The following is a 16,159-nucleotide window of genomic DNA, read 5'->3' on the forward strand; positions in this document are numbered from 1 at the left end:
CATCCTCCTCACAGTTCACACCTCCACCCAGCTTAGTATCAACTGCAAAGTTGGAGATATTACATTCAATTCCTTCATCTAAATCATTGATGTATATTGTCAATAGCTGGGGTCCCAGCACTGAACCCTGCGGCACTCCATTGGTCACTGCCTGCCATTCTGAAAAGGACCCGTTTATTCCAACTCTCTGCTTTCTGTCTGCCAACCAGTTCTCTATCCATGTCAATACATAACCCCCAATACCATGTGCTTTAATTTTCCACACTAATCTCTTGTGTGGGACCTTGTCAAAAGCCTTTTGAAAGTCCAGATACACCACATCCACTGGTTCTCCCTTGTCTACTCTACTAGTTACATCCTCAAAAAATTCGAGAAGATTTGTCAAGCATGATTTCCCTTTCATAAATCCATAAATCCATGCTGACTTGAACCGATTCTGTCACTGCTTTCCAGAGGGGTGATAACAACAGATTTGAAGGAGGATTAATTCTTCAAAGAACTCAATTAAATTAAAAATGTAGGAGCTAGATTTTTAAAAGCCATGTTAGCTTTCTCTAATATTTGCTGAACTCCCCAAGCAATCACATATCACATCCGATACAATGTTTTTTTTAAAAACACATTCTCCATAACCAAAGTCAAACTTGCAGAATTTTCAGGATCATCCTGGAATGCAGATAACCCCGGTTTCTTTTCTCTACTGAAAATGGTCTTCTTAAACTCCTCTCTCCTGTGTCCTCCACCCTCACCTCCAACTACAAGTGCAAAGAGCTCATAGACATCTTTGTCATTGAGATTGAGACCATCCGATCAGATGCCTCTGCCAATTCCCTCCTTTCCCCTAGCCCACCTGGCCAAACTTCCTCTAAGGTTCCCCTCTGCTTTAGCCCTGAACTCACATCTTTCTCCAGTTTCTCTTTTATCTCCCCTCAGGCCAACTCCGAGCTCATCTTGGCGATGAGACCCACCTCCTGCACCCTTGACCCTATTTCCACTAAACTGCTGACCACCCAACTTCCCGTCCTGGCTTCCATGTTAGCTGATACTGTTAATAGTTCTCTCTCCACAGGTACTGTCCCCCTCTCCTTCAAATCTGTTGTCATCACCCCTTTCCTCAAACAACTAACCCTTGACCCCTCCGTCCTTGCAAACTACCGCCCCGTCTCCAACCTTGCTTTCCTCTGCAAAGTCCTTGAATGGATTGTCATCTCTCAAATCTGGGCCCATCTTTCCCAGAACCATGTTTGAATTCCTCCAATCAGACTTCCACCCCTGCTAGAGTACCGAAACAGCTCTTATTAAAGTCACCAATGACATCCTATGTGACTGTGACAGTGGTAAACTATCCCTCCTTGCCCTTCTTGACCTGTCTGCAGCCTTCAACATAGATGACCACACCATCCTCTTGCAATGCCTCTACACCGTTGTCTAGTTCAATGGAAGAGCACTTGGCTGATCCCATGCTTATCTATCTAACCATAGCCAGAGAAGCACCTGCAATGGCTTCTCTTTCCGCTCCCTCACCATTACCTCTGGTGTCCCCCAAGGATCTATCCATGGCCCCCTCCTATTTCTCATCTACATGCTGCCCCTTGGCGACATCATCTGAAAACACAGCTTCAGTTCCCACAGTGGGGATGTTTGCTGATGACTGCAGTGTTCAGTACAATTCGCAACTTCTCAAGATAATGGAGCAGTCCATGCGCGTATGCAGCAAGACCTGGACAACATTCAGGCTTGGCTGAAAAGTGGCAAGTAACATTGCCACCACACAAGTGCAAGGCAATGACTATCTCAACAACAACACCTTGTATTTATATAGCGCCTTTAACATAGTAAAACATCCCAAGGCACTTCACAGGAGTGTTATGACAAAAACATTTTTTTAAGGAGCATCTTAAAGGCAGCTGAAGGCACAGCCACCAATCAGGGATGCTCAAGAGCGCACAATGTGTGGAGCGCAGACATCTCGAGGGGTTGTGAGGCTGAACGAGATTACAGAGAAAGGGAGGGGCGAGGACATGGAAGGATTTGTAAACCAGGACAAGAACTTTGAAATCGAGACATTGCTTAACCAGGAGCCAATGTAGGTCAGCGAGCACAGGGGTGATGGGTGAGTGAGACTTGGTGCGAATTAGGACATGGGCTGCCAAGTTTTGGACAACCTCAAGTTTACGTAGGGTAGAATGTGGGAGCCCAGCTAGGAATGCGTTGGAGTAGTCAAGTCTAGAGGTAACAAAAACATGGATGAGAGTTTCAGCAGCAGATGAGCTGACGCAGGGAACGAGACGGGCAATGTTATGGAGGTGGAAATAAGTGGGCTTAGTTATGCCATGGATATGGTATATAATGATATGGTTAAAGGCGCTATATATATGGATAAACTCATTTTGGGGTCAAATATGACATGTACGTTGAAAACAGTTTGGTTCATCAGACAGATGCTAGGGAGGGGGATGGAGTAGGTGGCTAGGGAATGTAGTTTGTGGCGGGGACCAAAGACAATGGCTTCGGTTTTCCCAATATTTAATTGGAGAAAATTTCTGTTCATCCAGTACTGGATGTCGGACAAGCAGTCTGACAATTTGGAGACTATGGAGGGGTCGAGAGAAGTGGTGGTGAGGTAGAGCTGAGTGTCGTCAATGTACATGTGGAAACTGATGCCATGTTTTCGGATGATGTCGCCAAGGGGCAGCATATAGATGAGAAATAGGAGGGGGCCAAAGATAGATCCTTGGGGGACACCAGAGGTAACGATGCGGGAGTGGGAAGAGAAGCCGTTGCAGGTGATTTTCTGGCTATGATTAGATAGATAAGTATGGAACCAGGTAACTGCAGTCCCACCCAGCTGGATGGTGGTGGAAAGGAGTTGGAGGAGGATGGAGTGGTCAACTGTGTCAAAGGCTCCAACAGGCGAGAGTCTAACCATCATCCCTTGACATTCAACGGTATTACCATTGCTGAATCCTCCACCATTAACATCCTGGGGTCACCATTGACCAGAAACTTAACTGAACCAGCCGCATAAATATTGTGGCAACAAGAGCAGGTCAGAGGTTGTGTATTCTGTGGCGAGTGTCTCACCTTCTGACTCCCCAAAGCCTTTCCACCATCTACAAGGCACAAGTCAGGAGTGTGATGGAATACTCTCCACTTGCCTGGATGAGTGCAGTTCCAACAATACTCAAGAAGCTTAACACCATCCAGGACAAAGCAGCCCGCTTGATTGGCACCCCATCCACCACCTTAAACATTCACTCCCTCCATCACCAGCATACCGTGCCTGCAGTGTGTACCATCTCGAAGATGCACCCCAAGGTCCCTTTATTCCTCTACACTTCTCAGTGTGCTACCATTTCTTCCCACGTTCTACCCTCCATAAACTTGGTCATCCAAAACTCAGCTGCCGTGTCCTAACTTGCACCAAGTTCCATTCACCCATCACCCCTGTGCTCGCTGACCTACATTGGCTCCCTGTTAACACCTCGATTTAAAAACTCTCATCCTTGTTTTCAAATTCCTCCATGGCCTCGCTCCTCCTTGTCTCTATAACCTCCTCTAACCCCACAAGATATCTGCGCTCCTCTAATTCTGATCTCTTGAGCATCTTCGATTTTAATCACTCCACCATAAGTGGCCGTGCCTTTAGCTGCCAAGGCCTTAAGCTCTGAAATTCCCTCCATAAACCTCTCCCCCCTCCTTTAAGATGCTTCTTGAAACCTATCTCCTTATGTGGCTCATTATCAATTTTTGTTTCAAAGCATTCCTGTGAAGCGCCTTGGGATGCTTTACTATGTTAAAAGCGCTATATAAATGCAAGTTTTGTTGTTGTTTTTCAGAGTCTGATTTCTTCCCTTTCTTAAATAATAGAACATGAGGCATTTTCCAATCCATGTGAACCATCCCAGATCTCAATGAGCTATTGAATGCACAAGCCAATGGATCACATACAACCTCCCCATTTCCTTGAGCATCATCGATCTGTAAACATTAATCTTGGCTAAAAACCATTTCTTCAGTTATTTCCAATGAAGCAATTTTAGCTACATGCCTATTCTGCAATACTGGGAACAAAGCATTGTGTTCAGAGATGCAAACTCATGCAAAGTATCTATTTTCCCCTTGAGCCATATCTTTAACTTCATAGATAATCTGCCCTAGCAATTCCCTCAAGAGACCATTGCGGCCCCTCATTGTACTTTGATTTCTAACATAACTAAAAAACCTTAGCATCACTTATGCAATTGTCCACTCCTCCTGGCCCAGGTAAAAAATACTTGCTTGTAGGACATCTTTTGATCCGAGCTCCTCTTTCTGCTGTCATCACCTGGTGGGAAAGCGACAGTGGTTTCCCCACTCAGGCCCTCAGTTAAAATTGCAGTCAGTTCCCGATGACATAATTGGGATCTGACTTGCATATAGGAAGAAAGATTCTGCTGGCTGTGTGAAGGTGTCCATGCCGCCTTCTCTATACAGCAGATAAAAATCCAAACCTTGCATTCCTGGCAGATTTTAAGCTGGGAGATTTTAACTGGCAGGACAGCTAAAATCTCTCCCATAGTTCCTGTGTTCTGATTTTTTTAAATCCTCCCTCCCTGACCCATAGAAATCTAAAGAGCTTACCAACATCAAGTTACTAGATGCCTTCCTTACTGACCAGACATTGCTAAAGAATTGCCTACTGTTTCATCTCCGAAAGAAACCACTTCCATTCACCTGTCTATGGAATCACAACTCGGCAGGAGTTGTCTTCAAAAGCTAATACCTTTTAGGGAGCTTTTGCTTAGAACACCTTTCAAAATTGCTTATATCCAAGTCAATTCTGTGGGGAAGTGTCCAAAGAATTTTGAACCGTGACACGTGGGTGCATGAATAGAGGTAGTTCAGGTGGGAAGGACCTCATGCCTGTAAAGGCCCACGTGCCTGTAAAGGAGCTAGTCGCGTGTTCTGTCCAAATGGCTGAAAAATTAGACTGTCTCCCTTTCAGGTGTGTGATACTCTCTACCCAATTTTTCGCTATTTGTTGTAACCTGTCAAGGTGCTGAGCCAGGAAAACCCAACCTTATTTGTCTATTATCTTCCAACACACAGTGCAGTGAGCTCCCATTCTCTCCCAGCAGATACACATGAAGGGAAGATTAAAATTTATACAAGATAGAAATAAACCTCCTGTAATATCTTAGCATCAAAAAAATACAGTTTTAAAGCTTGGAACATTCTATCGGTTCATCACTGAAACCAAAACCATTTGAGGAATAGTGATGCAGATATCAGAAAATGCTCTTGCCATCTACTGATCAAATTTGATTAGCACTAAACATGTTGAAAGGCACTGCAGTCTGGCATGATTAAAATCAACTGTTCTTTTATATTTAATGGTAGTTCCACAACAACGTTAAAGGAGAAGAAGAAAGACTTTTTGATCTTTTTTACATGGTAAGTATCAAATTGCTATTGCAGTTGAAAGCATTTAGTGATTTCAGGTGTAACTATTTTAGTCACCTTGTGATACCCGAGTAGCTGTTTTCTAACATTTAAAAAAAAACGAACAAATTATATGGGGAAACATTTTGAGTAATGTGAAAAGATGTCAAAATTGAAAGTATAATTTTATTATTTTATTCATTATTAATGCCAAAGATCACACTGGTGCAACTGTGATGTTGTGCTATTTTACTTAAAACTAAAATAGAAGCTGGTGATGGACATAAATGAATATGAAAAGTGTTTTCAAAGTGAATGAAGATGGACACAGAAGTCTTTATGCACTCAGTGCTTTAAACCAACTTAGTGAGCAACCCCCTCCCCATCAGAAAATACACTACACTTAAGGCCAAAATATTTCACTATGTCCCGTGAGAATTCATCAAATTCTGTACTTTAAATCTGAATATTTAATATTCGACCAGCTCCGTTGGACGGACCACATCGTCCGCATGCCCGACACGAGGCTCCTAAAGCAAGCGTTCTACTCAGAACTCCTACACGGCAGGCGAGCCCCAGGTGGGCAGAGGAAACATTTCAAGGACACCCTCAAAGCCTCCTTGATAAAGTGCAACATCCCTACCGGCACCTGGGAATCCCGAGCCCAAGACTGCCCAAAGTGGAGGAAGTGCATCTGGGAGGGCGCTGAGCACCTCGAGTCTCATCGCCGAAAGCATGCAAAAATCAAGCGCAGGCAGCGAAGGAACGTGAGGCAATCCAGACTCCCCCCCCCCCACCCTTTCCTTCAACCACTGTATGTCCCACCTGTGACAGAGACTATAATTACCGTATTGGACTGTAGAGTCACCTGAGAACTCACTTTTAGAATGGAAGCAAGTCTTCCTCGATTTCGAGGGACTGCCTATGATTTAATACAAAATAGATTTGGGGTGTACGTGTATCTCTTTAATAGGACAATAGATCAAGAAGCATTTATTACTTTGATTTCATTGTTCCTAAGCCAATTGGCCATAAAAGGTAGCATGACTTCATAATAATGAAAATTGAAAAGGGTTATCAAGTGTTTCAGTCTGCAGTTATTCATAGGACAAATTTCGGAGGCTCAAATTCCTCAGCAACTATGGCATTACTGTAAGAGAAATGGATTTGAAAACTGATACTGGCACTTACATGATACAATACCGACTTCACTTCTGACTCAAAAAAATTTACTTTTTGGGCTATAAGTAACAAGTAGCCACGACCATTTGATTTGGGGGTTAATCTTCCACCTTACGCAAAACAATCCTTACCTGTTGGTTTCTAATGTCTTGCTCATGCTGCAGATCCTGTATAGCCTGCTCCTGCTGACTCATTTTCTTATCATGTTCTTTGCAAGCATCACGTAAGCTCTGTATTTCAGTCTGTAGACTTTTTACTTTTGTCTTCAAATTAGCTGCTTCCGCTTGTTGGAGTATGAGCTATAGGACAGGAAAAGATATGAATTAATGAATTTTCTTTATAAATTCATCTGTTAAAATCCTTTAAAAATAAAAGACAAAATGGTTGATTTCACTGTTTCCAAACATGTAATTCCTTTTGCGGCATAGTGCATTGAATAGTATTGATTAAAACATGGCAGTCTGGGTGCATTTTAAGAAAGGTATATTGGTCATTACTTTATTCTCGATTGCAAACCCAGTCGATTATAATGCTTGCAATGATCCCAACCTTTGTGAGTATGTTTGCTCATGAAGTTCATTATTATAACTATATTTTATGCATTGCAAGTGAAATAAACTGTGTCAACTGAAATCATAACATGTAATGCTGATTCTTAAAATGCAGTTACCAAAATATAAAAAGGATCTCTGCATGTATTTCTAGCTTTTATTTTCAGCATGGCAATCCTGTTCATTGTTCCTAAGCCAATTGGCCAGAAAAAGGGAGCATGACTTAAGCCCCAATTTTAACCTAATCCACCCTGCAGAACCTGGCAGAAAATGGTGCGGCGGAAAATTCCCTGAAGTCTTGTGTCAGCGGTTTTGAAATACCGCTTGGAGGTGGACCACCGGCGTGCAAGACTGGAAAAATCGCTTTCGCCCGATATTTGGCTCGTAGCGCACCCGTAGATAGGACCAAAAAAACGCCGGGGAAAAACCTGCGTTGCAGCCCTTGGAATGGCGGTAGGTATGAAGACCTGCGAAAAAGGTAAGTTAAAGTTTTTATTTTTTAAATTATTTTGCAGCGATTCGCTAGAAAGTGAATGTTTTGTGATTTTTTGGAATTTTTATTTTGGTGTTTTCCCCCCTCCCTAGGCCCAACTCGCAGTGGTATCGGCCTCTGAGAAAAGTTGCAGAAAATTTGCGGTTTGCGCCACGAATCCTTGTACAATGCCGATTTTTACCACTGGGTGCATTTTTTCCTGAATGTTAGGTCTCGGAATCATGGCAGAGTCATAGTGGTATTTTTGGCAGAAAATACCGCTATGACCAAAAATCTAATTTCTAGCCCTTAGAGTTTAATAAGAGGAAATCAACTAAGGAGAACAGTTTTTGATTAGACGTGCTAATCAGTTGGAGATATTTTATCATGTTTTTAAACGTAAGTATGGTAGAGAAGATAAATCCATGATCCAGATGTAATGCCATTCATATATCAGAGGCTAATGATGGAGTAATGCAGTGAGTATAAAAACAATAGCTTGATGCTTTTTTGAATTTGCTGTGAAACCTCTTTTAACAAAATGCAATGAATCCTAAAAAGGAATGCAATATGCATTTGTCAGTGAGGATAAATGCAGAGCTATACAATAGAATGGGGAGCTGCTGGAATTAACTACAAATAAGAACATAAGAATTAGGAACAGGAGTAGGCCATCTAGCCCCTCGAGCCTGCTCCACCATTCAACAAGATCATGGCTGATCTGGCTGTGGACTCAGCTCCACTTACCCGCCCGCTCCCCGTAACCCTTAATTCCCTTATTGGTTAAAAATCTATCTATCTGTGACTTGAATACATTCAATGAGCTAGCCTCAATTGCTTCCTTGGGCAGAGAATTCCACAGATTCACAACCCTCTGGGAGAAGAAATTCCTTCTCAACTCGGTTTTAAATTGGCTCCCCCGTATTTTGAGGTTGTGCCCCCTAGTTCTAGTCTCCCCGACCAGTGGAAACAACCTCTCTGCCTCTATCTTGTCTATCCCTTTCATTATTTTAAATGTTTCTATAAGATCACCCCTCATCCTTCTGAACTCCAATGAGTAAAGACCCAGTCTACTCAATCTATCATCATAAGGTAATCAGCCTCGTGAATCGTCTCTGTACCCGCTCCAAAGCTAGTATATCCTTCCTTAAGTAAGGTGACCAAAACTGCACGCAGTACTCCAGGTGCGGCCTCACCAATACCTTATACAGTTGCAGAAGGACCTCCCTGCTTTTGTACTCCATCCCTCTCGCAATGAAGGCCAACATTCCATTCGCCTTCCTGATTACCTGCTGCATCTGCAAACTAACTTTTTGGGATTCATGCACAAGGACCCCCAGGTCCCTCTGCACCACAGCATGTTGTAATTTCTCCCTATTCAAATAATATTCCCTTTTACTGTTTTTTTTCCCCAAGGTGGACGACCTCACACTTTCCGACATTGTATTCCATCAGCCAAACCTTAGCCCATTCGCTTAACCTATCTAAATCTCTTTGCAGCCTTTCTGTGTCCTCTACCCAACCGCTTTCCCACTAATTTTTGTGTCATCTGCAAATTTTGTTACACTACACTCTGTCCCCTCTTCCAGGTCATCTATGTATATTGTAAACAGTTGTGGTCCCAGCACCGATCCCTTTGGCACACCACTAACCACCGATTTCCAACCCAAAAAGGACCCATTTATCCCGACTCTCTGCTTTCTGTTCGCCAGCCAATTCTCTATCCATGCTAATACATTTCCTCTGACTCCGCGTACCCTTATCTTCTGCAGTAACCTTTTGTGTGGCACCTTATCGAATGCCTTTTGAAAATCTAAATACACCACCATCCATCGGTACACCTCTATCCACCATGCTCGTTATATCCTCAAAGAATTCCAGTAAATTAGTTAAACATGATTTCCCCTTCATGAATCCATGCTGCGTCTGCTTGATTCCACTATTCCTATCTAGATGTCCTGCTATTTCTTCCTTAATGATAGTTTCAAGCATTTTCCCCACTACAAATGTTAAACAAACTGGCCTATAGTTACCTGCCTTTTGTTTGTCCCCTTTTTTAAACAGAGGCGTTACATTAGCTGCTTTCCAATCCGCTGGTACCTCCCCAGAGTCCAGAGAATTTTGGTAGATTATAACGAATGCATCTGCTATAACTTCCGCCATCTCTTTTAATACCCTGGGATGCATTTCATCAGGACCAGGGGACTTGTCTACCTTGAGTCCCATCAGCCTGTCCAGCACTACCCCCCTAGTGATAGTGATTGTCTCAAGGTCCTCCCTTCCCACATTCCTGTGACCAGCAATTTTTGGCATGGTATTTGTGTCTTCCACTGTGAAGACCGAAGCAAAATAATTGTTTAAGGTCTCAGCCATTTCCACATTTCCCATTATTAAATCCCCCTTCTCATCTTCTAAGGGACCAACATTTACTTTAGTCATTCTTTTCCGTTTTATATATCTGTAAAAGCTTTTACTATCCATTTTTATGTTTTGTGCAAGTTTACCTTCGTAATCTATCTTTCCTTTCTTTATTGCTTTCTTAGTCATTCTTTGCTGTCAGTTAAAATTTTCCCAACCTTCTATTTTCCCACTAACCTTGGCCACCTTATACGCATTGGTTTTTAATTTGATACTCTCCTTTATTTCCTTGGTTATCCACGGCTGGTTATCCCTTCTCTTACCGCCCTTCTTTTTCACTGGAATATATTTTTGTTGAGCACTATGAAAGAGCTCCTTAAAAGTCCTCCACTGTTCCTCAATTGTGCCACCGTTTAGTCTGTGTTTCCAGTCTACTTTAGCCAACTCTGTCCTCATCCCACTGTAGTCCCCTTTGTTTAAGCATAGTACGCTCGTTTGAGACACTACTTCCTCATCCTCAATCTGTATTACAAATTCAACCATACTGTGATCACTCATTCCGAGAGGATCTTTTACTAGGAGATCGTTTATTATTCCTGTCTCATTACACAGGACCAGATCTAAGATAGCTTGCTCCCTTGTAGGTTCTGTAACATACTGTTCTAAGAAACAATCTCGTATGCATTCTATGAATTCCTCCTCCAGGCTACCCCGTGCGTTTTGATTTGACCAATCGATATGTAGGTTAAAATCCCCCATGGATTACTGCCGTTCCTTTTTCACATGCCTCCATTATTCCCTTGAGTATTGCCCTCCCCGCCGTGAAGTAATTATTTGGGGGCCTATAAACTACACCCACCAGTGACGTTTTCCCCTTACTATCTCTAATCTCCACCCACAATGATTCAACATTTTGTTCATTAGAGCCAATATCGTCTCTCACAACTGCCCTGATATCATCCTTTATTAACAGAGCTACCCCACCTCCTTTTCCTTCTTGTCTATCTTTCCGAATCGTCAGATACCCCTGTATGTTTAATTCCCAGTCTTGGTCACCCTGCAACCACGTTTCTGTAATGGCCACCAAATCATACCCATTTGTAATGATTTGTGCCGTCAACTCATTTATTTTATTTCGAATGCTGCGTGCGTTTGGGTAGAGTGTTTTAATACTAGTTTTTAAACCATGATTTTTAGTTTTGACCCCTCCTGCAGCCCCTTTATATTCAGTGGCCCTTTTTGTTTTTTGCCTTGGGTTTCTCTGCCTCCACTTTTACTCATCTCCTTTCTGTCTTTTGCTTTTGTCTCCTTTTTGTTTCCCTCTGTCTCCCTGCATTGGTTCCCATCCCCCTGCCATATTAGTTTAACTCCTCCCCAACAGCACTAGCAAACACTCCCCCTAGGACATTGGTTCTGGTCCTGCCCAGGTGCAGACCTTCCGGTTTGTACTGGTCCCACCTCCCCCAGAACCGGTTCCAATGCCCCAGGAATTTGAATCTCTCCCTGCTGCACCACTGCTCAAGCCACGTATTCATCTGAGCTATCCTGCGATTCCTACTCTGACTAGCACGTGGCACTGGTAGCAATCCTGAGATTACTACTTTTGAGGTCCTACGTTTTAATTTAGCTCCTAGCTCCTTAAATTCATCTTGTCGGACCTCAACCCTTTTTTTACCTCTTTAATCAAAATGATCAACTGAAGCAAAAAATAAGACAAAAATAATGAAGCACTGGTTTCAAACACAACCTCACCAAACCTAGAAAACATCTTGCCCCAGGCTGGGTAAAGTGTGGAATTTTCCAGGCTAGAGTCATGCAAACAGAGGCTGTGATTCTTGCTTGGTACAGACAACATGGGGACCTTGTCAATCAGGCAAGAGACTAGACTTGTAAGGGAATGCAACATCTGGGTTGTTCTGATGATGATACTTGCTCACTGTCAAAAACAGGTATCACACAAATTGTGGTTTTTAGTTCTTGCTCCCTGAAATCCACACTGGGGGAAATCTACCCCAACTGTCTAGGTTGGTACATGAAGAAATACAAAGACACTAGAGGACTGCTGGCTCCTTTGGAACCATAACCCTACACGAAAGAGGAAAGGAGAAAGGAACAAAATTGGCTGAAGAAAAGCCTGAGGAAGTACTTAATATTAACATTCTTTTATTCTTTTGTTAAAGCAGCAGTCAGCCACTGTAGTGCATATTTCTGTTGGCTAATATTAAATTTAAACAAGGCAGAACAGAGTGATGAAATAAGAAACCGACATTTATTGAGATAGACTGAAAAACAGGCCTAAAATTCACAGAATCTATCACCTTTAATATGGAAGGTCAAACTTGGAAATAATCGGGCACTCTTTAATCAAAAAAATTTATTTCTCTAGATGTTCATAGCACACTGAGTAACTGTTCTAGTCTGATCAAAAAATAATTATAAACAAGTCACATACATGTTTTTTTTGGAAACAGACCCTTGGGCTATAATGAGCTTCCCAAATGTAGTTCAGTTATGAATAAATGAATGAATGAATGAATAATTGAATAAATAAATAAATAAATAAAGTCACAAATGTACAATACACAAGCAAAAAGCTTTTATAGCATGCTGCTTCTGGAAGCTGTCATTCCACTAAAAAAATGCATACATAAAAATTTTCAAGCAAATCTGCAGGATGAGGATAGTATTTCTAGTTTATTAGAAAAGTGAAAGTTACTTTCTGAGATACCTTCTTCGGTCAAGAGGTGCGTTGTAATTTTGGAAACATCGGGTTCTACAGTAATTTTTAAGCCTTTGATTCTGATAGCAAACCTGTCCCAGGTGAAGTGGCAAAGTGGATGAGTTAGATCGGTTATTGTGGGCCTGGGTGTTTGAATGTAAGTTATGTGAGCATTGAACTAGATTAGATGTCAGGAGGAATTTGTTTTCAGAGTTGTCAACTGAAGGAACAAGTTGGCAACTCATACAGGGGGTACAGATTTATCGCAAAAGTTCAAGCAGGAGCTGGATGAGTTCCTAACTGTGGCTAACATCACTACATACAAAAGTTAGGTGAGGTATTGGGGGATGTGTCCCCAGTTACTGTGGTCTCCTGGAACTTGTTTGATCACCTTCAGGGTTTTTTTCTGTTTCTTTGCCTCTCCCGTAAGATTGCGTGTCTGGCTTGTGGGCAGGTGGGGGGAGGGGAGGAGAAATTAGGATCATGGTGTGCATAAGTTGCACCATGACAGTATGGGACTGGCTTGATGGACCAGCAGGTTTTTACCCCACTGTTATTTTCATACATTCATATTCGCTGCTAGGATCCCACACTTAGGGGAGGATGGACAGCGATTTTTTGAGTGGCAGCTCAACTGGCCAATCCCTACACATGGAGAGCTGGGGAAGGGTCAGAGGTCAAGCCTTTGGCTTTATGTCTAGTTAAGAAAGGACAAGCATAGAGTCTGTCAGATGTCTGGTAAGGAACTTACATAAAAAGTGTGATTGCCAACTAGAATCAGAGGAATTATTAGTCAGAAAATATATTTAGCCAGCTAACAGGAATAGCTATAAGGAGTGTTATCAAATAGATTGAAATTAATTGTAAACGTTACTCTGTTCGTGTATTATATATAAAATTAATCAATGTGCTGGTTTGTAATTGGCCTCGTCTCACTAGTGTTCATCAATGTGGCTTTTGGTTGACAGGAGAAACAAACATGGGAGCATGTGCAAAATCACAGTAACTAGTTCCCGTAACAGGGGATTTTCATTGTTACAGCGCCAGGGTTACACTATGGTATGACTGGATATTGGGCAGTCAAGATAAACTGCTCATTGTAAGGGATGCATTGTAAGTGCTTTTCTAAAACGTTATCAAATATTAGAAAAGAACTAGAAGTCAGTCTGAATCATTGGTCCTTCAAAAAAGCCAAAACTGTGGCATTACTAGAAGTCAAAAGCAATTACTTTTACAGCACTTACTTCCTCCCTTGCACCCCTCAAGTTTTCCTCTGCAGTCTTCAACTCTGCTTTCAGTTTCAAAGCAGTTTGACCCCTGCTGTTGACCTGTCATTTAGAAAACAATTTCGGTGACGTTGAATAAAATGACAACCTTGGTTTCATCACAAAGTTCTGACCTGAGAGCACACAACATGTTTAGGACAATTACAAATAAACTCTTAGAAGCTTAACAACCAGGAACATTCTATTCTAGAACTCCACAGACAGAATATTAAACTGAGCAAACAAGATCTTTTTATAGAATCTTGCAGTTTCAAATCTAAAATATGCTCCTTCTCGATAGAAAAGTTGCTAATGAATATTTCATCAATTAGTTTTCCTCATTTTCTTTTAATAAATGCTTTATCTTGGTCACTATTTCAAATATGAGCTAAAATCTATTTCAAAAAAGTTACTATTTTTACCTTTTACTGTCTTTGTAACAGTGTGCTGTGATAAATGTATAAAACTGGTGCAGTGAAATATCAATGGAAATAAAAATCATATTTCCCCAGGTATGACTCAACAATAACAAACTGACATCATTTCAACTGTTAATTGGGTTACAACAGCTACAAAATATTTATTAAGCCTTTTTTTCTGGAAACAAACTTAATATAAGTTTTATATTAAGAATATGCCTTAGCCAGCAATGTGATATGGTGAATATTCCATTTGAAGACTTACCAAAACCCACTTATGACTTCATCCCTCGTGAAATATTAACCGCTGAGAAAATATTTATTTCACATTACTGGTCATGATATACCTTCTGTGACCTACTAATTGGTACAAAAATAGCTATTTTGTGGGCTTCAAACCCTAACCTTTTACAGGATGTTCACATCTGTGTTTTAAACAAATTACACATGAATATATTAGCATTAAATTTGCTCTCTGATTAAGGCACCAAATATGGTCCAGGAATAAATATAAAAAATAATTTTCAACTGACATAATTGAAACAGATTATCTGGTCATTTGTCTTATTGCTGTTTGTGGGACCTTACTGTATGCACTTTGGCATTACAGTGGTGATTACAGTTCAAAATAATTCATTGGCTTTGAAGCGCTTTGGAACATCCTGAAAGATGCATAAAAAAGCAAGTTTTTTCTTTCTTTAATATATAGCACCTATCATGTCAAAACATCACAAAATGATCCACACAATGGACGAGAAATTTGCTTGCGTTGCCCCAGTTTTTCAGACATAAAATGAGTGCCTAAGGGTCCAGAATGCGCATCCGTCCCACACCGGAAGAGAACGAAAGCTTCATTAGGGTTGAGAATTCAAAAAAAGTTAGCTGGATTCTGTACTCTTACATCTTACACCTTAATACCACTTCATCAATTTTTAGCTAATCCCAATTTATTAACTTTTACCAGAAGAGTTGTTTCCACAATCCCAGCAGGAAGTACATTGTGGGAATCACAAGCTGCAAGCAATTCCCACTGGGAGCATGAATTTGCCCGAGAATTACAACTTTAATCAGGTCACTTTACCCTTTAGCCTAATTTTTCCAAGAATTCGCTGGTGTTAAGGAAATTTACCCATATTTAGGAAAATTGCAGGTATGCGGCCCAATTATTTTTAATCCACAATGGGTCCATGAAGTTCCACTATAAATTGGAAACCAGTGCAGATTTAGAAATGACCTCCTTAGTACAACCTTTTGTTAGTAACTGGGTTCATCTTATCAGATGCTGAATTTTATACTTTTTCAGGAATGATGGCGTCGATATTACACCCCCCACCCCATTCACGACGGGAGAGAAGGGGTCGGGGAGACTTAAATAAAGGGACCATGGCACGCACGTGCCCACCACCTTTTTTATGACAGAGGATATGAGTGTGTCCGAGTGTCCTACTGTGGAGAGGTGGGGCACTTAATTAACATTGTTAGATCGGGCTCCCACAGTGCAATTGAGAGCCTGGTTTAAAAGTCACCGCTGCTGCGCAGGTTCCCCAGGGGTCAGTAAGGGAGCAGGAACTGTCAGCTCCACAATATGTGCCTTTCTCAGCACCCCTTGTGGGCTAGGAGGAACAGGAGTGCACCCCCCCCCCCGGGCAACCCTCCTCAGCCCTGATCGTGGCCTGTCTCTCCCCTTGCGGCCTCTCTCTCTTCCCTGCCAATTGCTGCGTCTTACCCCCCCCCCCCCCCCACCCAGTTCCAATTGCCGGGGACTGTCC

At 41.8% G+C, this 16,159-nt stretch overlaps 1 protein-coding gene across 3 annotated transcripts in view; it reads right to left on the reverse strand.

Moving 5' to 3' along the window:
- Window positions 1-16,159, reverse strand: part of LOC139278942 (early endosome antigen 1) — a 1,017,310-nt gene that overhangs the window by 270,365 nt on the left and 730,786 nt on the right. For all 3 annotated transcript variants that reach the window (XM_070898220.1, XM_070898221.1, XM_070898219.1), the window contains 2 exons: window positions 13,951-14,034; window positions 6,738-6,905 (listed from right to left, as the gene is read on the reverse strand). In XM_070898220.1, coding sequence (XP_070754321.1) covers window positions 6,738-6,905; window positions 13,951-14,034 — 252 coding nt within the window. The remainder of the gene's footprint in view (window positions 1-6,737; window positions 6,906-13,950; window positions 14,035-16,159) is intronic.

This window comes from Pristiophorus japonicus, chromosome 13, assembly GCF_044704955.1.
Source record: "Pristiophorus japonicus isolate sPriJap1 chromosome 13, sPriJap1.hap1, whole genome shotgun sequence".
NCBI lineage: Eukaryota > Metazoa > Chordata > Chondrichthyes > Pristiophoridae > Pristiophorus > Pristiophorus japonicus.